This window comes from Neoarius graeffei, chromosome 1 (genome assembly GCF_027579695.1).
Source record: "Neoarius graeffei isolate fNeoGra1 chromosome 1, fNeoGra1.pri, whole genome shotgun sequence".
NCBI classification, from domain to species: domain Eukaryota; kingdom Metazoa; phylum Chordata; class Actinopteri; order Siluriformes; family Ariidae; genus Neoarius; species Neoarius graeffei.
Window position 1 is genome coordinate 44269385 of NC_083569.1, and position 23206 is coordinate 44292590.

Genomic DNA, 23206 nt, shown 5'->3' on the forward strand with positions numbered 1-23206 from the left:
TACATTTTATTTATCTTTTTATTACATCCACCTGCCAAGGGACTACAGGCGGAAATTAGCATGTACTGCTATAACCTGGTACAGACATCTGTCCTTACCACAAGGATAATGTTTAATTTGTACACTGTCCCTTTTAAAAATGAAATAAACACTAAACTCTAAAGAGTGATCCAGGTCCATCATTAGTTAAGAGCAAATTAAAGTACTCCTTTGGCTATGATGATGTTCGGGAAAACCACGTTAGCTTATCAATGGATCTTAAGAGGCATTTAAAGATGCTCTTCACCTTAAGAGGCTTTTGGGAAACCCACCCCTGACCTATTCATTATGGGACTGTAGGTCAGGTCTGATGGGTAGTAGGCAAGAAATGGACATCAGTAGCATTAATAACACACACAACCATGATCTGTTCTGCAGGAATGAGATTATCTATACACAATACAAAGTCATTTGTACTTTTACAGATATTAATTCTTGAAAGCACAATAGTTCACTGGGAATAACTGTTCTATTTGGAACTGATAGACAGACATACAAATCAGCAGTGTTTGAATAAATTTAGTTTTAAGACTTCTGTGGAGCTTGACGTGTGTATATTTAACAATTATTCGCCTTTGGCAATTATGACCTATCATAATTAGATACATAATTAGATACGTAAAATTTAAATTACCCCAAGGCGACAAATAAAGTGTTTTGAATCGAATTTGCAATTAGATGGTAGATACGACTATCTACTTATTGTGACTGTCATTCACGACCCGCACCAGCTCGTGAATGACCGTCACAATAAGTAGATAGAATTTTAGGAGAAAAGAAGAAAGAAAAGAAGGCAGAAGAGGAGAGAAGAATAAGCTGTACTGTAACCGTTTGCGGTTCATCAGGCGCTTGTGTGTATTTTATAAGACAAGCTATTTGTACTGGTTCTAGGAACAGGAGGAACCAAAGGGAAATTGACACTACTTTTTAATCTTTTATGCATGTTTTGGTGACAGTAGACAATTACCTGGGTTTGAATAAATGTAGTTAAGAGACTCCTGTACTATTTGCATAGATTGATGCTGCCATGTACACCTTTAGGCATTGCTTCGAGCTGACAATCAAAAAAAAAATTTGTTCACAGAGCAAGAAAAGGGGTTTATGCCCAGTGGATGGCTGAACTAAAGTGACCTGTTCATATGGGACTGAAATGGACATCAGTAGCATTAATAACACCCAGCCACAATCTGTTCTGCAGGAAAGAGGTTATCTATGCACTATAAAGTCATTTGTACTTTTACAAATGTTAATTCTTGAAGGCACAATAGTTAACTGGGAATAACTGTTCTATTTGGAACTGAAAGAGAGACACAAAAGTCATCAGTGTTTGAATAAATTTAGCTTTAAGACTCCTGTAGAATTCGACATGTGTGTACAAACACATTTTCACACTTCATACCGTTGCTTGTGAATATCATTTCCTGTTGTGTTGGATACCATCAGTGTTTTTGTACAGACTGTACATATTTACTGTCACTGTGGGAGCCAGCCCAGCTGGCGCAGTAATAAACTGCTGTGTGGCTTGTCTTCAGTTTTGCTATCTTCAGTTCATAATCATCATTCTGTATCCTCACACTAAAGTCCTTTGCTTCAGGATGGTTATTATCAGGAACATGTGGGCTACCTTTTTTGACATACAGGATCCTTGTGAAAGCTTCGCCATCTTTCTTTTGGTACCAGTGAACATATTCTGTGGATAATCCAGTCACTTTGCAGCTGATATACACACTTTTACCTGCCTGTTTTGTCATGGAGAGATCCTTTTGCTCCAGTGTCACTCCCAGAACAGCTTCTGTAAAAACATTAGTATATAAAATTGCTATTCATTTTTTCCCCTCTTGTTTTAATTTTTATTCCATTGTTACAGTACTTACCTGTAACCAAAGAGAAGAGAACAGCATATATGGCTATAAACATGTTGATTTGGTTGTAAAATAAAATATGCTCTCAGTTCAGCACTCTTTATTGCATCTGTATCTGTTGTGTTAATGCTTGATTGGTACGTGTCTTTTCTTTATAAAGTAATGATGTCATTTCCTGGGACGGGATTTGGCCACCTTGTCAGGCAACATTAACCCAGACTTGGTGCATTTGTTATTTTCTTATTATTGAAGAAACAATACTACCAATAACACAAGAGATTTTATAATATATTATATTATACAAGAATATATTTTATAAGACAAGTTATTTGGACTAGTTCTAGGAACGGGAGGAACCAAAGGCAATTTGACACTTCTTTTTTATCTTTTATTCATGTTTTGGTGACAGTAGACAGTTACCTGGGTTTGAATAAATGTAGTTAAGAGACTCCTGTAGTGTTTCTGTTGTAGCTGTGTAACATCAGGGATTTTGTACACACTGTACATATTTGCTGTAACTGTGGGAGCGTTCCCAGCTGGCAAAGTAATAAACTGCTGAGTTATTTGCCTTCAGTATTTTGATCCTTAGATCATAATTATCAGACTGGGCCCTCACTATAAAGTCTCCTGTGTCAAGAGGGTAAGGATTATCTTTGTTCTCATATACGATCCTTGTGAGAGCTTCACCATCTTTCTTTTGGTACCAGCGAACATAAGTGTTGGATAATCCGGTCACTTTACAACTGATGTACAAACTTTTCTCCACTTCGTTTGTCATAGAGTCATCTTTTTGCTCCACTGTCACTCCCAGAACAGCTTCTGTTGTCAACATTAATCAGAAAAAACAGCAATTTTGATATTTTGTTTTCTTTTTTCTCTTTTTATGTTTTTATAGTTTGACTGATATAATGTGATACTTACCTGTGACCAAAAAGAAAAAAACAGCATGTATGTTAAAAACAATTTGATCTGGATGTAAAATTAAATGCTCTCAGCAAAGCACTCTTTACTGTGCTTTTTTAAAATTATACTATATAACATGAGTAATGATGTCATTTTCTCGTTTGGGGATTGGCCATCTTGTCAGCCAACACTACCCAAGATCTGGTGTATTTTCTTATTATAAGCTACATGTATTTCCTTATTTTTGAACAGAAAAAAAACAGTGCTAGAAATAACGCAAGACATTTTGTGTGAGGAGTCGTTCTGGGAATACGTGGAATATGTAACTTCCAAAGCTTGCCAGTTTTATCATTATTTCTGATTTTGGTCCACCCTGGTGGTTAATATAAGGGCAGAATTCCCACTGAAGTAAAATATGTACTCTCAATACAACGTAGATAGGTAAATAATGGCAATTTTATGTTCAACATGAAATATATAGATATTTATAAGTAGGAATGGTATGGAAAATGCAAATAAACCAAAAAGCAGTGATTTCTACATTTGGTTTGACTTGTATTTCATTGCAGACAGTCTGAACCCAAGATATTTCATGTTTTGTCTGGTCAGCTTCATTTCATTTGTCAATATACATCAGGCTTGTAGGACTCAAGTCTGACTCGTGCCCTAATTTTAAGGACTCATGACTCGACTTGGACTCGAGCACTGATGACTCGGACTTGAACTCGGACTCATGCATTAACTGCATTCGGGCTCTGAAATTGGAGACGAGGACTCGGATTTTTTTTTATTTTTTGTAACATGGCATAATAATTTGGCATAAGATATTTATATCTACATTAATTTTTATACTAATTTCGTGCAAGTGTTACACCTGCGCATCTTGGCGCGTGCATCTCGGGTGTGCTCTGGACAGCGCGCGCAAGCGCCACAAACGACTCGCACCTGCACAGGATTAAGGCGCAATCAGCACGCCTATATAAAAACTGTGAAAACACATGGACTTTGCGAAGTATTGAGTTGTGTTGCTGACACATTACCAGGCCTTATTTCCTTGTTTGATTTCCTGATCCCTGGTTTCCTCTTTCTTGTCTTTGATTCTGCCGAGTCTATGATAGCCTTTTTATGCCTCACTCGACTTGTTGCCTGTTTCACTGTTTTATGATTTTGCCTGCCATTCTTGTCTCTGTACATGGTTTTCTCGAACTCACTCGTCAGAAGGAGTCTTAATAGCAACATTACGAAGAGCTTTTTTGCAATGCACGTCCCTGACATAAGCGTTAGTAGTTGCTAAATCCAGTCCAGGAGGTCACATGACGTTCATTTTTTACTAAAAAACAATTAAATATAAAATGTTTAAAATATGTTAGGATATTGTATTGTCAGGGTGGCACGGTGGTGTAGTGGTTAGCACTTTCACCTCACAGCAAGAAAGTCCTGGGTTTGAGCCCAGCGGCCGACGAGGGCCTTTCTGTGTGGAGTTTGCATGTTCTCCCTGTGTCTGCGTTGGTTTCCTCCGGGTGCTCCGGTTTTCCCCCACAGTCCAAAGACATGCAGATTAGGTTAATTGGTGGCTCTTAATTGACCATAAGTGTGAATGGTTGTTTGGCTCTGTGTCAACCCTGCGATAACCTGGTGATTGGTCCAGGGTGTACCCTGCCTCTCGCCTAGCTGGGATAGGCTCCAGCTTGCCTGCAACCCTGTAGAACAGGATAAGCGGCTACAGATAATGGATGGATTATATTGTCATTAAGCATTACATATATAATGTGGTAATTAATAACTGAAACTATTTTACATTTTTGGGCAATGTTTTTTTTTTTTATTCCAAGTGTTTTTTTAAAGAAATGAATAAACGTTCACATGAAAGAATGAGCAAATAATAAAGTAAATAACTAAGTAAATGTGTTCCCCATGCCTGCTCATTTCACTGTTACTCAAACATACACTCAGGATTATTTCAACTGTTATCCACAATGCCAAGTTGGCAATGTTCTCCCTTACCGTATATGTGTGCATGTGCAGAGAGAGAGAGAGGTTTTAATCTGTGTGTAGCCTACCTAAGAAGGTTGAATTGATGATATACAGTGGTGCTTGAAAGTTTGTGAACCCTTTATAATTTTCTATATTTCTGCATAAATATGACCTAAAACATCATCAGATTTTCACACAAATTCTAAAAGTATATAAAGAGAACCCAGTTAAACAAATGAGATAAAAATATTATACTTGGTCATTTATTTATTGAGGAAAATGATACAATATTACATATTTGTGAGTGGCAAAAGTATGTGAACCTTTGCTTTCAGTATCTGGTGTGAGCCCCTTGTGCAGCAATAACTGCAACTAAACATTTGCGGTAACTGTTGATCAGTCCTGCACACCGGCTTGGAGGAATTTTAGCCCATTCCTCCGTACAGAACAGCTTCAACTCTGGAATGTTGGTGGGTTTCCTCACATGAACTGCTCGCTTAAGGTACTTCCACAACATTTTGATTGGATTAAGGTCAGGACTTTGACTTGGCCATTCCAAAACATTAACTTTATTCTTCTTTGGTAGAATGACTTGTGTGCTTAGGGTTGTTGTCTTGCTGCATGACCCACCTTTCTCTTGAGATTCAGTTCATGGACAGATGTCCTGATATTTTCCTGAAGACTTTGCTGGTATAATTCAGAATTCATTGTTCCATCAATGATGGCAAGCCATCCTGGCCCAGATGCAGCAAAACAGGCCTAAACCATGATGCTACCACCATTATGTTTCACAGATGGGATAAGGTTCTTATGCTGGAATGCAGGGTTTTCCTTTCTCCAAACATAACGCTTTTCATTTAAACCAAAAAGTTCTATTTTGGTCTCATCCATCCACAAAATATTTTTCCAATAGACTTCTGGTTTGTCCACATGATCTTTAGCAAACTGCAGATGAGCAGCAATGTTCTTTTTGGAGAGCAGTGGCTTTCTCCTTGCAACCTTGCCATGCACACCACTGTTCTTCAGTGTTCTCCTGATGGTGGACTCATGAACATTAACATTAGCCAATGTGAGAGAGGCCTTCAGTTGCTTAGAAGTTACCCTGGGGTCCTCTGTGACCTCGCTGACTATTACACACCTTGCTCTTGGAGTGATCTTTATTGGTCGACCACTCCTGGGGAGGGCAACAATGGTCTTGAATTTCCTCCATTTGTACACAGTCTGTCTGAATGTGGACTGGTGGAGTCTTTAGAGATGGTTTTGTAACCTTTTCCAGCCTGATGAGCATCAACAACGCTTTTTCTGAGGTCCTCAGAAATCTCCTTTGTTGGTGCCATGATACACTTCCACAAACATCTGTTGTGAAGATCAGACTTTGATAGATCCCTGTTCTTGAAATAAAACAGGGTGCCCATTCACACCTGATTGTCATCCCATTGATTGAAAACACCTGACTCTAATTTCACTTTCAAACTAACTGCTAATCCTAGATGTTCACATACTTTTGCCACTCACAGATATGTAATATTGGATCATTTTCCTCAATAAATAAATGACCAAGTATAATATTTTTGTCTCATTTGTTTAACTGTGTTCTCTTTATCTACTTTTAGGACTTGTGTGAAAATCTGATGATGTTTTAGGTCATATTTATGCAGAAATGTAGAAAATTCTAAAGGGTTCACAAACTTTCAAGCACCACTGTATATACAGTATACACACACACACATTGTACCATATATAAAATACCTCCTTAGGTACACATAGATCAAAACCTCTCTCTCACACACATACACACGCACAATGTTAGAATTGCAAAAATTTGTCTCATTTATGACACTAAATTCGGTAATCACTGGCCTTATGGAGTTAAATTTGATGAAAATGTAGCGAAATCTATATGACATTACGATATCCATACATGATTCCAGACTATACTGAAATATATTCATCATGTTTTTCATATGTTTATTTAATAATTATCCTAATTTAATTATATAAAATGTATTACATATATTAATATATGTTAAATATATTAAAGACACTCTTAGCCTGAAGAGACTTTCAGGAAACTCACCCTTGGATTGTTTACCTGTCTCCACTTGTATTAATAAACACACCTTCTGCACTTACATCTGTCTCCCAACCATCTCTGACAGAATACCGTACGTCACACTCCCTGACAAAGAGAATGCACATTCACCTGTTCATATGTCATGTTTAGGAACAGACTAATGTTAATGGGGTTAAAACAGCTGCTGTATTGGTGCTGTTGGACTCGACTCGGACTCGAATCAGTAGTGGACTCGACTCAAATTTTTTTATTTAAAAATTTGAGTCGAGTCATTTTTTAATGACTTGGACTTAGCTTGGACATGAACACTGGGGACTCGAGAGTGGACTCGAGGTTTAGTGACTCGACTATAACACTGATACACATCCATTCCTGCATTTCAGGCCTGCAAGACATTCCAAAAAAATCGGGACGGGGCAATTTAGGGCTATTAATGAGGTAAAACAATTAAATAATTATGTCTTTGGAAACAGCTGATCAGCGAGTCTTTGAGCAGTAACGATGGGCCACACCTCCAGTTTATCAACAAATTGCTGAGAAAATTCTTGAAAAGTTTCAAAACAATCTGCCTCAGTGAAAGATACAAAGGGATTTGCATATTTAATGCTCTCCAGTGCATAATCTCACTTAATGAATCAAGGACTCTGGAGGAATTTCAGTGAGTAAAGGGCAAGGGTGCAAGCCTAAGCTGAACACCCATGATCGCCGATCCTTCACACGGTACTGCATCAAGAACCATCATTGATCTATACCTGATATAACCACATGGTCTTGGGATTACTTTGGCAAACTTTTTCAAGCACCACGATACAGAGTTACATCCACAAGTACCAGTTAAACTTTACTGTGCAACAAATGTTGTATTTTCTTGGCTATGGAGGCTGTACGTGTTTAGTCACTGTGGAAAAAGGAAACAGGGGTTCTGGAAAGAACCGGTGGTGATCAGCAGATATTTGTAAATACTAAATGCTTTTTAGTAATCCAGCCACTCGGGGTGCATAAGCGTACTCTTGGTGCCGGTCCCAAGCCCGGATAAATTGGAGAGGGCTGTGTCAGGAAGGGCATCTGGTGTAAAACTGTGCCAAATGTAACATGCAAAATGAAAAGAGAAATACCATACCGGATTGGTCCGGGCCCAGGTTAACAATGACCGCCTCTGGTACTGTTGGTCAACAGGCTGCCGGTGGAAAGTGTGCTACTGTTGCGCCAAAACGGAGAAGGAGAAAGCGAGGGGGGAGGCGTGTTAGGAGAGAGCATGAAAGATGGAAGGGAAGGAGCTTAGAATTGAGGGTAGGAACACTGAATGTGGGAACATTGGCAGAGCGAGAGAGTTAGCAGGTATGATAGAAAGAAGGAAGTTGGACATTTTGTGTGTGCAGGAGATGAGGTGGAAAGGAAGCAAGGCCAAGAACATTGGAGATGGATGCAAGTTGTTTTATTATGGAGTCGATGGAAAGAGAAATGGCGTTGGTATTGTTTTGAGGGGAGAGTTGGACAACAGTGTGATTGATGTGAAGAGGGTGTCAGATAGAGTGATAGGCACGAAATTGGAGATTCAAGGAGTGGTAATCAATATCGTGTGTGTACACCCCACAGGTTGGATGTGAGAATGAAGAGAAAGAGTCTTTCTGGGAAAAGATGGATGAAGTGGTAGAAAGTATACCGAGGGAGGAGCGAGTGCTCATAGGAGCAGATTTCAACGTAAATGTTGGCGAGGGAAACAGAGGAGATGAATTTGAAAGAGGATGAATTTGGCAATAGTCAATACATATTTTGAGAAGAAAGAGCAACACAGGGTGACGTTTAAGAGTGGAGGAAGCTCTACACAGGCGGACTACATACTCTGCAGCAGTGTTGTTTTCGTTAACAATGACGATGACTGATTTCATTAACACACCTTTTTTTCATGACTAAAATGAGACAGTGACAAGTTAAACATAACTCTTTGATCACGAAAATATGACGAGACATATCTGTTGTTTTCGTTGACGAGACGAGACGAAAATGTTAGTGGGTTGGCTATAGGACTATCAAACTGCATGGCGTTTCCTCCAATGGTGCGTGCAACCTGTCTGCCAAATGCTGAAAGTCTCAGCAATGCACCTGCATCCAGTCCTTGTTTGGTCACGCCCACCACCAGGCATGTCCGGGCACACTGCACAGTTCATGGACCATGGCGGCAGCAACGCTAGCAAAAGGGCTTGGTGGGCGGAAAAGACGCGATGATTTATGGACATACTTTACACATAATCCAGCAGAAAATAAAACGGAATGCCTTGTAGTGGGAGACAGAGGTACACACTGTGGCTATAAACTACGTGGCAAGAATACGAACATCACTCAACAATCGGTCTGTGATGAATTTCCTATGAAGTTTTCCAAAACACCGTGACCTGGCGAAAATGAATGGGACCACTGGCTTCATGCTAAAGTTGGCTTGGTTAAGCTAACTTAAATTTGATTAACATGTCATGAGTAAAATTTGTCCTGCAGGGATTTTTGGTGGGACAGCAACTGAATGCTTTGTCATATATTGACCCATATTTGAGTTATTGTGAAACATATGGGGGGAAATGTAGCTTTTCAGACCTGTTGCTGTGCCTTAATATGTCTAAATGAGCAGCAGCAGCACACCTGGCTACTCTAACGTTAGCAGCATGTTTAGCCATCATATTTACATTAACGGACAGCGTGGTCATCTTCTAGTTGTGTGTTCATCATGACATGTTTGTGCTCTATCAGCGCATTGCGACATGTAAAACGCAGGCAGAAACACGAGTCTGTGAACAATGGAGTATACACACTAGACAGCGTTTATGTAGACAGACATCCCAAGTCTCCCGGAAGTTCCGGGAGTCTCCCGCATATTGATAGTGGCTCCCTGATGCCCGCAAATTGGATAATATCTCCCAGAATCTAGAGCAAGAGCGTGCACGCAAAACATTAATGTCTGCATCGCGCATATGACCGAGTGCGCGAGGGAGAGTGAGAGAGACTGCGTGTGTGCCTGTTCCTGTAGCGCATGCTAGACAAAGAGCATCCTTTATGGGATTGCATAGCTTTAATTGAATTGGACACTTCCTCAACAGAGAGAGGGGAGTCCAATTGTTTGGCAGTGTCGGAATCAATCGTAGAATTAGAAAGATTCTGAAGAAATTCATTCATTCTAGTATTGTCTGCAGGGACGTCAGCCTTATATAATGATGAGTAAAATGATTTGAAAGTAGCATTAATTTCCTGAGGGTCTGTAGTAATTATACCAGTCGTGTTTTTAATACTAAGTATCAATCGGGAAGTGGCCTGTCGCCGTAATTGATGTGCCAGTAATCGACTGGCCTTGTCACCATGCTCATAGTATGAGCTGCGGCTGTGTAATAACAAGCGCTCTGCCTCTTTAGTTGACATAAGAGCAAATTCTGCCTGTAAATCTAAACGCTGTTTAAGAAGTTCTGGAGAAGGGTTCAGACCGCATCTTTGATCAAGGTCACCAATCGCAGAAGTAAGTACTTTAAGCCTAGCATTAAGCCTTTTATTGGAAAGCGCAGAATAAGAAATAATCTGTCCTCTAATATAAGATTTAAATGTCTCCCATAACAATGAACATGAAGTGGAGTCATTCTGATTGAAAGAAAGGAACTCATCAATAGAATTTGAAATGAAGTCACAAAATTCCTTATCTGACAAAAGAAGAGGGTTAAATCTCCAAAGTGGGGGGCTACGTCTGTAAGTAGATAATTGAATATCTAATAACAAAGGTGCATGGTCAGATATTACGATGCCTAAATAGTCAGAGGAAACTACACATGAATTAAGAGTGCTATCTATAAAAAAATAATCAATCCTTGAATACGATTGATGCACCTGAGAGAAAAAGGAGAATTTTTTAATGGAGAGGTTACGAGATCTCCATGGGTCAACAAGACCGTTCTGCCTCATAAAATCAAAGAATGTTTTAGCCATACCAGATTGAGCCAGATTACGGGGATTAGACCGATCCAACTTTGGGTCAAACACGCAATTTAAATCCCCACCGAAAATCAACAGGTGAGTATTTAAAAAGGGGAGGTTGCTTAATAATCTGTTAGCAAATTCAACATCGTCAAAGTTTGGTGCATACACATTTACCAACAAAACCTTTTTTTGCATTAATGTTCCGGCAACTATGAGGTAACGGCCATTCTTATCAGCAATGACATTAGTGGATGTAAACTGTACTTTTTTGCTAAATAAGATGGCGACTCCTCTTGCTTTTGAGTTAAAGTTTGAGTGGAAGACCTGACTCACCCAAGGGCAATGTAGTCTGTGATGGTCCTTAACCTGAAGGTGAGTCTCCTGTAAAAATACTATATCAGAGTTTAAACGTTTCAAGTGTGTAAAAACCTTAGATCTCTTAACAGGATTACCCATGCCTCTAATATTCCAAGTAATAAATCTGAGAGATGTGCCTGATTTATTGTGGTTAACCATTTAAGTAAATAAAGAAAAAAAAATACAGATAGTCATAACAAGCCGTGGTGGGACACCCTCCCCCCAACACACCCCTAAACACACATACACCCAAAGTCTCCACATAACCCCAGAACAAAGGAGACAGCGGTGTTCCCCAAAGTGACAAAAGGTCGTCCACAACAAAGTGAAAACGACTCGGAGAGTAAGCAGAACAAACAGGAGTAAGAGAAAAAACCAAGAGTACAATAAGAAAAAAAAAAACGAAAACTCCTACCGATTTCAAATCAGATTAACAGCATGCGCAAAATGACAATTACAATATATATATATAAAAAAAACTCACACGAAGACTTGTTTCGTCCGATAGAAAACATTCCACCAAAATACCAATGATAAACATCCCGTCAAGTTTCCATAGAGATCACGAGAAATACAGGCAGTATGGCAGCAAAGGAAAATATTCTAAATAACAAACCAAGTTATACACAGCACTGCGAAAGTCTCCAAAAAAGTAGTGAAAATACAATAATTTCCATTGCTCTTTAAATAACCAAAATAATGTGTATAACTCCTAAGAAAATAAATTATATATATATATAAATAAATCATTTTTTAAAAAACGGCGTATATTACAACAAACAAAAGCTACACTAACCTAGTTAGTGCATCAAGTCGGAAAAACCCTCATTAATGCAATGACAAATTTGAGATTGAGTCCACAACTGTAAACAATAGAGCAAAAATCAAGCCTGAGTGCGATAAAGAGTAAAAAAGATCGGCTGTGTAAAAGAGTCATTACAGCTCACCCATCCGTCAACTTTTTGACATAATCTCCGGCTTTCTCCGCTGAAACAAAGTCCTTCTCCACTCCGTTATACGTGATGCGAAGCCGCGCCGGGTAAAACAGCCCATATCGAACACCGTCAATGCCACGAAGTTGCCGCCTGACATCGTTGAATGCAGCCCGAGCCCGGGCTATCTTTGCAGTGTGGTCTGGGAAGACTGAGATGGTCAAACCTTGGACTTTAATTTCACGGAGCTCTCTCGCGCGGCGTAAAATGTCCACACAATCACTATAATAATGAAATCTGCACACAATAGCTCGTGGTCGTTCTCCGGGCTTGGGCTTAGGTTGAAGAGTCCGGTGGGACCGGTCCAAAAGCGGCTCCTTTTCCAACGCGAACGCTTCCTTTAGCATGGCAGCTACAGCAGTGGTGGTGCAAGTGTCGGGGCCCTCCGGTACTCCAATTATCCTCACGTTGTTACGTCGTGACCTAGACTCCAAATCCTCACACTTATCTTCCAGCTTGGCTACGCGAGCAGTGAGGTACTCGATGGCGCTTTTCATCTGGACGATGTCGTCGGTACACTCGGAGAGTACATTCTCCATCTCCACAACAGTACCTTTCAGTGCAGCCACATTAGCATCCGTATCAGCTTTATCCTTAGCCAACTGTGCTTTCACGGTTTGCAAGTCGAGCTGGATAGTTGACAAAGCATCCCCAAGAGTCGCCTGTAGCTCCTTCTTAAAAATATCAGCGATGTCAGCCCTCAACGAAGCCAACAACTCGAACTTGAGAGCGGCGACGTCAGGGCCAGCCTGCGACGGGACGGACTCGGCGGGGTTGGGTGGGTCACTCGAGGCTGTGGTCGAAGCTTGCGGGCTAGGCCTCAGTTGCGTCTGAATAGTGTTGCGAGTTTTTACGCTCTTCCCGGCCATTTTACCGTCGTCCAAGATTAACTTTGCAAATAAAAAATGAAACGAAGTGAGACTAGACAAATTTTGTGACCAAAAAGCGCAGATTAATTACAATTTAACTCGAAATCGGCAGGAGCCCTCAAACTCACGTCCTACTCCATTAACTGCTCAGCAGCGCCCCCCGACAAAGAGCATCCTGATTGGTTTACAGACATCCAAACTCATTTCAGGGAGGTGTCGTGACCCCCCCGCTGATGGGAAAAAAGTCATGCGTCACGACACCTCCCTGAAATGAGTTTCTGCAGGTTGGGATGTCTGTGTAGAGAGCATACACACTAGACAGCGTTTATGTAGAGAGCATGCACACTAGACAGCGTTTATGTAGAGAGTATGTTATGCACAACCTGTGAACCTCGATTACAATTTCCTATCTCTGTATTGGCCTAATTTAATGTTTTACAGTAATTATTTTTTCGACTAAAATTAATGACTAAAACTGGACTAAAACCCTTTTAGTTTTCGTCGACTAAAACTAGACCAAAACTATCAAGGATAGAATTGACTAAAATGTGACTAAAACTAATAAGCATTTCATCCAAAAGACTAAGATTAAAACTAAATCAAAAATGGCTGCCAAAAACAACACTGCTCTGCAGAAGGGGTAACCTGAAGGAGATTTGGAGACTGTAAAGTGATGGCAGGGGAGAGTGTAGCTAGACAACATCAAGTGGTCATGTGCAGGATGAGCTTGAAAGTGAAAAAGAGGAAGCGTGAAATAGTGGAGACGAAGATTAAGTGGTGGAAACTAAAAGAGGTTGAACATCAGAAGGAGTTTAGGGAAGAAATGAGACGAGCATTGAGTGGTCATGGAAGTCTGCCAGAAGATTGGAATACTACTGCTGTACTAGTAAGAGAGGCAGCAAGGAAGGTGCTAGGGTGGTCATCGGGAAAGAGGAAGGAAGACAAGGAGACATGGTGGTGGAACAAAGAAGTGCAGGTGTTAGGTTTCTTCACCTCTGGCCCTCACCATCTCGAGATCAGTCCCCTCATGTCACCCAGACGTCTGGGGGTGAGTCGCAGAAAAAAGAAAGGAACCCCATAATCCTTAGTTCGCAATCTTTATTCGCAAGTCCCCCCTGAGACGAGAGTATACAGGGGTTTTATACGTGTGTATGTGAGTGAAACCTTGGATCAATCATGACAATTTTAAACAAAGACTATGTTTAGTCTAACAAAGAAGTGTCTTCTCCACTGGACGAAGGTCAGGTTACACAGGAATAGTTTAAAATCACTGTTATAGTATATGTAAGCTCTAAAATATTAAAATCATAAAGTCTTAACACCTTGTGCAGCAATAAGGCTAATATAAAGCTATAAAACTATAAAACTAACATGAATCACTTAATGCAGCTTTAAATCTAACATTAAATCTAACATTCAATCATTTCAATTTCAAATTCAAAACACTGAAGAGGCTGGTTAAATCTAACAATCCTAAATCACGTGTAGCTATAAAACTAACTTAAATCATGGCTTTAAATCTAACTTTTAATCCCAAATACACATTGGATATGCAGCTGTGGGTGTGTGTGGGTCATAGGATGTCAGACTATGGTGTGATGGTATGATGACGTAGGTCAGTAAACCTTGGACTGAGCAAAACACATCTTAATTCCATCAATATGTATGTGTGTGAGTGAAAATATATCCTGTATACATTTCATATTAGCAGATGTTCTAACAGATATCAACATTTACACACAACCTTAGGTCAGAGATAGCACAGGTCAATATATTCTGATAGAATGTTCCAAAAGATATCAACATTACGTCTCGAGCAATGTGTCTAGCTTAGACAGAAGGTCACACACTAACTTGGTCAAGTTACACAGGAGACAGAAGAATTCAATGCCTTCTAGCTGAAATAGTAAAATAGAACAGAACAGAACAATATTAAGAATAAATCCTTACAATTTTGTCACAAAATAAATTACTGCCTTCTTGGTCAAGAATAAATACTTACAATTATTTATCCTTACAAAGGAATAAAACCTTACAGCAGGAAATTATAAAAGAGAAGAGGCTAGCAAAGAAGAATTGGGATGAGCAGAGAGATGAGGAAAGCAGGTGGTTATACAGAGAGATGAGACAGAAGGCAAAAACAGTGGTAGCGAAGGTGAAAGCAGATGCATACCAGGAGTTGTACGAAAGACTGGAGACCAAAGAAGGAGAGAAAGACCTGTACAGACTGGCTAGGCAGAGAAACAGGGAAGCGAGGGATGTACAGCAGGTAAGAGTGATGAAAGATGGAAATGGAAATGTGCTGACAAACAAAGAGAATGCATTAAGAAGGTGGAAAGAGTACTTTGAGGATTTATCAAATGAGGAGAATCCAAGAGAGAAAAGGTCAAATTCATTGGAGACAGCAAATCAGGAAGCAGAGTTGGTTTGTAAGGATGAGGTGAGGGCAGCCATGAAAAGAATGAAGACTGGGGAAGCAGTCAGACCAGATGGTATCCCAATTGAGGCTTGGAGATGTTTGGGTGAGACGGCTGTGGAGTTCCTAACGAGATTATTTAATAAGATCCTAGAGAATGAGAAAATGCCAAATGAATGGAGAGTGTGCTCATCCCAATATACAAGAATAAGGGAGATGTACAGAGCTGCAGTAATTACAGAGGAATAAAATTGATGAGCCACACCATGAAGCTATGGGAAAGGTGACCTAAAGAAGGCATACGATAGAGTGCCGAGAGATGAGTTATGGTATTGTATGAGAAAGAGTGGAGTGAATGAGAAGTATATTAGAGTGGTGCAAGACATGTATGAGAACAGTGAAACAGCAGTGAGGTGTGCAGTTGGAACAACTGAATGGTTCAAGGTGAAGGTGGGACTCCATCAAGGATCTGCTTTGAGTCCTTTCTTGTTTGTCATAGTGATGGATAGCTTGATGGACAAAGTGAGGCAAGAGTCACCATGGAACATGATGTTTGCGGATGATATTGTGATATGTGTTGAAAGTATAAAGGAGGTTGAGTTGGGTTTGGAGAGATGGAGGTATGCATTGGAATGAAGAGGAATGAAGGTGAGCAGTAGCAAAACAGAGTACATGTGCATCAATGAGGATGGGGATGAGAGTGTAGTGAAGATGCAAGGAGCAGACATAAAGAAAGTTGGTGAATTCAAGTACCTGGGATCAACTATGCAGGAAAATGGGGGCTGCAATAGTGAGGTGAGAAAGAGAGTGCAGGCAGGGTGGAGCAGTTGGAGAAGGATTTCGGGAGTCATTTGTGATAGGAAAGTCCCAGCAAAAGTGAAAGGTAAGATGTATAAGACAGTAGTGAGACCAGCTGTGATGTATGGATTGGAGACCGTACCCTTAACGAAGAGACAGGAGGCGAAATTGAGGATGTTAAGGTTTGCGATGGGAGTGACAAGGTTGGACAGGATAAGGAATGAGCACATCAGAGGGACAGCACATGTGGAGAGCTTGGGAATGAAGCTAAGAGAGATGAGACTGAGATGGTACGGGAACATCCTGAGAAGAGATGCAGAGCATGTTGGAAGGAGAATGTTGAGGATGGAGCTGTCAGGCAAATGAAAACGAGGAAGGCCAAAGAGGAGATACATGGATGTGGTGAGAGAGGACATGAAAGTGGCAGGTGTGGTAGAGAAGGATGCGGAAGACAGGGAGCAATGGAGACGAAAGGTCTGCTGTGGCAACCCCTATCAGGAGCAGCCAAAAGAAGACGATTAAATGCTTTTTAGTGAACATTAGAGAACAAAAGAGTAAATTTGAGCTTTATAGATGTTGAATCTTCAAGACAGCAATTCACTGGGAGTAAGTCTTTTATTTCAATTTAATCATCTATTTTATAAAGAAATTTCAAATAAACTTTTCAGTGTTTGAATAAATTTAGTTAAAAGACTCCCCAGCTGACTATGGGTGAGAGGCGGGGTACACCCTGGACAAGTTGCCAGGTGATCGCAGGGCTGACACAGAGACAAACAACCATTCACACTCACATTCACATCCACGGTCAATTTAGAGTCACCAGTTAACCTAACCTGCATGTCTTTGGACTGTGGAGGAAACCAGAGCACCTGGAGGAAACCCACACAGACACGGGGAGAACATGCAAACTCCACACAGAAAGGCCCTCAGCGGCCACTGGGCTCAAACCCAGAACCTTCTTGCTGTGAGGTGACAGTGCTAACCACTACACCACCATGCTGCCCTTGATGAAGACATGAAATTTCAAAAAGTTTTTGAAATAAAAGTGTTTGAATAAATTTGGTTATGATTCTCTTGTCAAGTGTATTTTTTTATTCTACTTTTATGGATGTTAAATCTTCAAGACACAGTAGTTAAATGGGAAGAAGTCTTTAATTTCATTTTGATTGTCTAGTTTATAAAAAAAAAATAAAATAAACATTTCAGTGTTTGATTAAATTTAGGTAAAAAACTCTTGCAGAGTTCCTGTTGTGGTTGGATACCATCAGGGTTTTTGTACACACTCTACATATTTAGTGTCACTGTGGGAGCCATCCCAGCTGGCGCAGTAATAAACTGCTGTGTGGCTTGTCTTCAGTTCTGCTATCTTCAGAGCATAATTATCAGACTGTATCCTCACGTCGAAGTCCTTTGCTTCAGGATGGTTATTATCAAGAACAGGTTTGCTTCCACTGCCGACATACAGGATCCTTCTGAGACCTTCGCCGTCTTTCTTTTGGTACCAGTGGAGATAATTGTTCGTGGCTAACCCGGTCACTTTGCAGCTGATGTACACACTTTTGCCCTCCTCTTTTGTCATGGAGAGCTCTTTTTGCTCCACTGTCAGTCCCAGAACAGCTTCTGGGAAAGAATAATAATTAAAAAACATTAAAGTAAATTAGGTAAAACAGCAAGTTTCTTTCTTTCTTTCTTTCTTTCTTTCTTTCTTTCTTTCTTTCTTTCTTTCTTTCTTTCTTTCTTTCTTTTATTTGGGTGGAGTGTTGTTTGTTTTATATTTATTTATTTTTTCAGTGATCTGATACATACCTGTGGCCAAAGAGAAGAGAACAGCATATATGGCAATAAACATTTTGATTTGGTTGTAAAATAAAATAAGTTCCCAGTTCAGCACTCTTTACTACACCTGTTTTTGCATTAATGCAAGTACAGAACATGAGTCTTTTCTTTATAATGATGTCATTTCCGGGGGTGGGGATTGGTCACCTTGGCAGCCAACCCAGAGTCGGTGTATTAGTTATTTCCTGATTACTGAACACAAACTGTTTACTAGTCAGTCCCTTCAGGATTTCTCGGGCCTTTTTTGTGATTGTTGAAGGCTAAAATGTCTGATGTTGCGGGGGGTTTTCCAAAAAATTGCGATGAAAGTTGCGGTGTTTTTTAGGTTTTTGTTGTGATTACATTGCGAGAAATTGTTGCGATTTTCTCTTTTTGTGATTAAAATTGAGTGATATGTTAAATATTATTACTGAAAAACTATTGATTAAAAAAACAAAGGCACTGAGAAATGGTCCTATAAACAACTTTACCAATATAAAAGATTACCAGGACTACAAAAATGCAGAAAAATAGGCTTTACTTATCCAAATGCCCCTGTTGGTTCAAAAGTTAAAGTGCATAGAACCTCACAGCACAACATGAAGTTACCTTAAAATATAATATAAATGCCTCAGCTTTCATGTAAGAAAAAAAAAACTATTAATACTAGTACTGTGTGCAGGCAGTCTCTCCTGAAGACTAAATTAAACAATAATTATAAACTAATAAATAAATGGCTCAGGCTTCATAGAAGAAAAAACAATTTGAACAGAATCTCACAGTATGATGCTGAAGCTGCCTAAACAATGAGAAATAAAATAACATTTGGCAAAAATGTTGGCATCCATCCATTAATTTCTTGTATTAAGTAAAAAAAAATGTAAAGTGCACATAGTCCTTCACTGCAAACATAACACACTTTCAGTAACAGAATTTAAGCCTACATAAACACTGACTCGCACAAGCAGTGTTGCCAGATACTGTTGACGTTTTCCAGCCCAAAATATGTTCAAAACCTGCCAAAATGCACTTGAAACCACCCAATCTGGCAACACTGCGCACATGCTGCTTCTCTTGAACGTATACACGGAAGTAAGGCGGAAGGTAGTTTGTGACGTCACCTCAAGACGACGCCAACGATTGGTCAAATTTGTGGGAAAGTTGCGGTGATTGGATATAATTGCAACACCGCCCTGAATTCGCGCGGGGTGTTTGTAGTCGCGCCGATTTTAACGGCGAATTCAGATGACTGGTGTTGAGACCAGGTTGGGAGGTGTGATCCGGGATTTGCAGGGAGTGAGTGAGATGGAGGGGATTGAGGAGGCAGATGAAGGTGGTGATCTAGCGTCAAGCGACTACAATGAGAGAAATACATACTCAGGAGAATGGCAGAGGGTCAATCGAGGAAGTAAGAAGAGGAAAGAACTAAAACCCGATAAAGAGAGGAGGGAGAAAGGTAAAAGAAATGAAATAAAAGTTATCTTTAGATTCCAACCCCCGTGTACTCTAAATCCTTTAAAAGTTAGCGAGGCAGTATACAAGTTAGTAGGTGAAGTACAAACAGTCAAAACTTTAAGAGATGGCAATTTGATGATTGTGTGTAGAGATAGAGACCAGCAGCAGGGGTTAATGAAGTGTAAAACACTATTGGGGAAAGCGATAAAGCCGCAAGTGTGGGAGGAAAAGGGGAAGTGTATGGGTGTGATATCTGGAGTATCTACTGAGTTGACAGAGGAACAGATCCGAGTTAACATGAAAGGGGTTAAAGTAACCAAGGTGAAACGTTTGCCTATTACAAGAGATGGAGTTACAAGTCCTAGTTTGTCAGTTATGATAGCTCTGGACGAAGAGCGATTACCGGAAAGAGTTAAGATTGGGTATGTCAGTTATGCAGTACAAGCATACATTCCTCCACCAACAAGGTGTTTAAAGCCAGGTCTGCTAAGTGTGGGGGGGGGAACATGAATATGGCAATTGTGCTGTAGGAACTAAAATAAAGTGTTGTAACTGTGGAGGGGAGCACAGCGCTGCTTATAAAGGATGTGAGGCCCATAAAAGAGCAGTACGGATTCAAAACATAAGGGTGAAGGAGAAACTTACCTATGCTGATGCAATCAAAAAGATAGATAGCAAAGTACGTTCTGATGCTAAAGCAGTGTCTGTGTCTCAACCTCCTACTCAAAGAGTTGCACAACCTTTGAATTATAAAATTTCTGAAGACACCTTGATTGTGGAGAAGAAAAAGTTTGTTGCCTTCATAGTGGAAGTTATCAATTGCTCAGCACAGACAGATAGCAGAACAGAGAGAATAAAGATTATCACAAGAGCAGCAGAAAAGTACCTGGATATAGGGGAATTATCCGTTGAGTCTGTAAATGCAGTATTAGCAACCAGAGTGTCTGAAAGTCAGCAATCATGTGGTGGTGTTTTATAATGGTACTGTCCATATTACAGTGGAATGTCAGGAGTTTAATTGCGAATGGGCAAGAATTTAAACATTTTATTGAAGAACAGCAGGTTAAACCAAATATAATTTGTATCCAAGAAACATGGTTAAAGCCATCACTTGACTTTATAATCTATGGATATGTAGCAGTACACAAAGATAGAAGCCTAGGAACAGGTGGGGGAGTAGCCACATTTATTCAACAGGGACTTAATTACAAAACAAAATATAAATAAAGAAATTGAAGCAATATCAGTGGAAGTATGGGTGGGTAGAACTAAGTTTAAAATAATTAACTTCTATAACCCTTGCCAAAAGATTAGAAGAGATTTTTTAGATAGTTTTTGTGTGGAGGGAAATTGTAGAAATATTTTATGTGGAGACTTCAATGCTTATAACACATTATGGGGAAGCATAAGAACAGATGATAATGGGAGTACTGTTGAGGAGTTTATGGATGACCACAATCTAGTCTGTTTAAATGATGGAACAGGCACTAGGTTTGATCTAGTACATGGAACAGAATCAGCACTTGACCTTACCTTACTTTCAGAACGATTAGCAGGAGTCAGTCAGTGGGAAGTTCTTAATAATAACCCATTAGGAAGTGATCATTACCCAATTTGGGCCAAGATACAAGAGCAGAATGTTAATTTGGAAGAAAACTGGTACCCAAGATGGAAAATGAGAGGCTAATTGGGGGCTATATAGCATGAAGGCAAGTGGCAAACTTATGGAGAATATGTCAAACTTAAGCAATGATGTTGAATTAGTAAATTCCATAATCACAAATATATTATATGAGTCAGCAGAGGAGGTTCTGGGTGAGTCTTCTGGGATAAGGGAAAAGAAAATGGTGCCATGGTGGTCAGATGAATGTAAAAAAGCAGTCAAAGCCAGAAATAAAGCATTTAGAATGGTGAAATCAAATCATTCCTTCAATAATTTAATACTATAAAAAGGCACAGTCTCAAGCTAAAAGAGTAATAAGGGAAACTAAGAGGAATTACTGGAGGAGTTTCTGTAATAATATTGGATCAGATGTTAAGGTCTCTGAGATATGGGGAATGATCAGAAAGATGGGAGGAATAAGAAGGGATTTCTCTTTACCAGTAATTAAAGATAGTGATGGTGAAGCAGTAAATAATGATGAAAAAGCAGAGATGCTTGCTAGGGCCTTTGTTAAAGTGCATAGCTCTAAAAACTTAACAAATGAAGAGTTATTATGGAGAACAAAAATGATTGAAGATAATGGAAACTTATTAGGAAAGAAAGATATAAGTGAGGGCGCACTTGATAAGAATTTTACATTATTTGAACTGAAAAGAGCATTAGTGGGTGTTAAAAATACATCTCCAGGTAAAGATAGAATTTGTTACAAAATGATTGAACAATTATCTGATATGGCTAAAAGTGTGATTTTAAAGTTATATAATAAAATTTGGGAGCAAAGTAAGCTGCCCTCTAGCTGGAAACATTCAGTAGTGGTACCTATAGCTAACCCAGGTAAAGATAAAGCAGAGGTCAAAAGCTATAGGCCTATAGCACTAACATCCAACCTTTGTAAGTTGATGGAAAGGATGATAACTAAGAGGTTAGTATATGAGATTGAAAAAAGAAGTCTTTTCTCTCCACATGAAAGTGGTTTTAGAAATGGCCGTACTACTATGGATCCAATAATCTGCCTAGAAAATGAAATTAGGAAAGCTCAAGCAAACAAGGAGTCAGTCTTGGCAACAATTCTTTGATATTGACAAAGCATATGATATGCTCTGGAAAGAGGGTCTTTTACTTAAATTGAATAAAATGGGAATAGAAGGCAAAATGTTCAATTGGATTAGAGATTTATTAAGGAATAGAACTATAGAGGTAAGAGTTGGAGCGAGCCATTCAAATATCTACTCTATAGAAAATGGTACCCCACAGGGTAGCATCTGCAGCCCAATTCTATTTAATATAATGATTAATGATGTTTTTAACAATATTGACTCCAAAGTCAGTAGAGCACTTTATGCAGATGATGGGGCACTGTGGGTGAGAGGCCGAAATTCTGATAGTCTGAGGAACAGAATGCAAATAGCTATAAACGAGGTTGAAAGATGGTCACATGAGTGGGGGTTTCATTTATCTGTTGAAAAGACACAAGTTATATGTTTCTCAAAGAAAAGGGTTAACCCTACAGTGGACCTCAGGTTGTATGGGCAGCCACTCAAGCAAACGGATAATTTAAGATATCTTGGTGTATGGTTCGATATCAAACTTTAAAAGAAAGTTCATATTCAAAAGGTTATAGACAAATGTAAAAAGGGAATTAATATTCTGAAATGCTTAGCAGGGAATGACTGGGGAGCATCAAGCACATCCTTGAAAAGAATTTATAGTGCTCTAATCCGACCAGTATTGGATTATGGATGTATAGCATATAATTCAGCAGCCAAGTCTTCCTTGTTAGAGTTAACAAGATATAAGCCAAAGCTCTCCGTATATGCTGTGGTGCCTTCAGGACCTCTCCAGTCCCAGCACTTCAGGTGGAAGCAGGGGAGATGCCACTGGACCTCAGGCGACTGAAATTATCAGTGTCATACTGGCTAAACCTACAGGGTCATGAAGATAATCACCCAACCAAACAGGTACTAAGGGAATGCTGGGAGTATGGTCGACCCATACGCAGTTTTGGGTGGGATGGTAATCAGCAGGCAAATCAATTGGG

At 39.7% G+C, this 23206-nt stretch overlaps 1 protein-coding gene across 1 annotated transcript in view; it reads right to left on the reverse strand.

Moving 5' to 3' along the window:
• Positions 1–18136, reverse strand: part of LOC132893336 (uncharacterized) — a 100364-nt gene extending 82228 nt beyond the window's left edge. The window contains exons 1-2 of the mRNA XM_060932368.1: positions 18042–18136; positions 17542–17855 (exon numbers count right to left, since the gene is read on the reverse strand). Coding sequence (XP_060788351.1) covers positions 17542–17855; positions 18042–18084 — 357 coding nt within the window. The 5' untranslated portion in view covers positions 18085–18136. The remainder of the gene's footprint in view (positions 1–17541; positions 17856–18041) is intronic.
• Positions 18137–23206: the final 5070 nt, after the last annotated feature.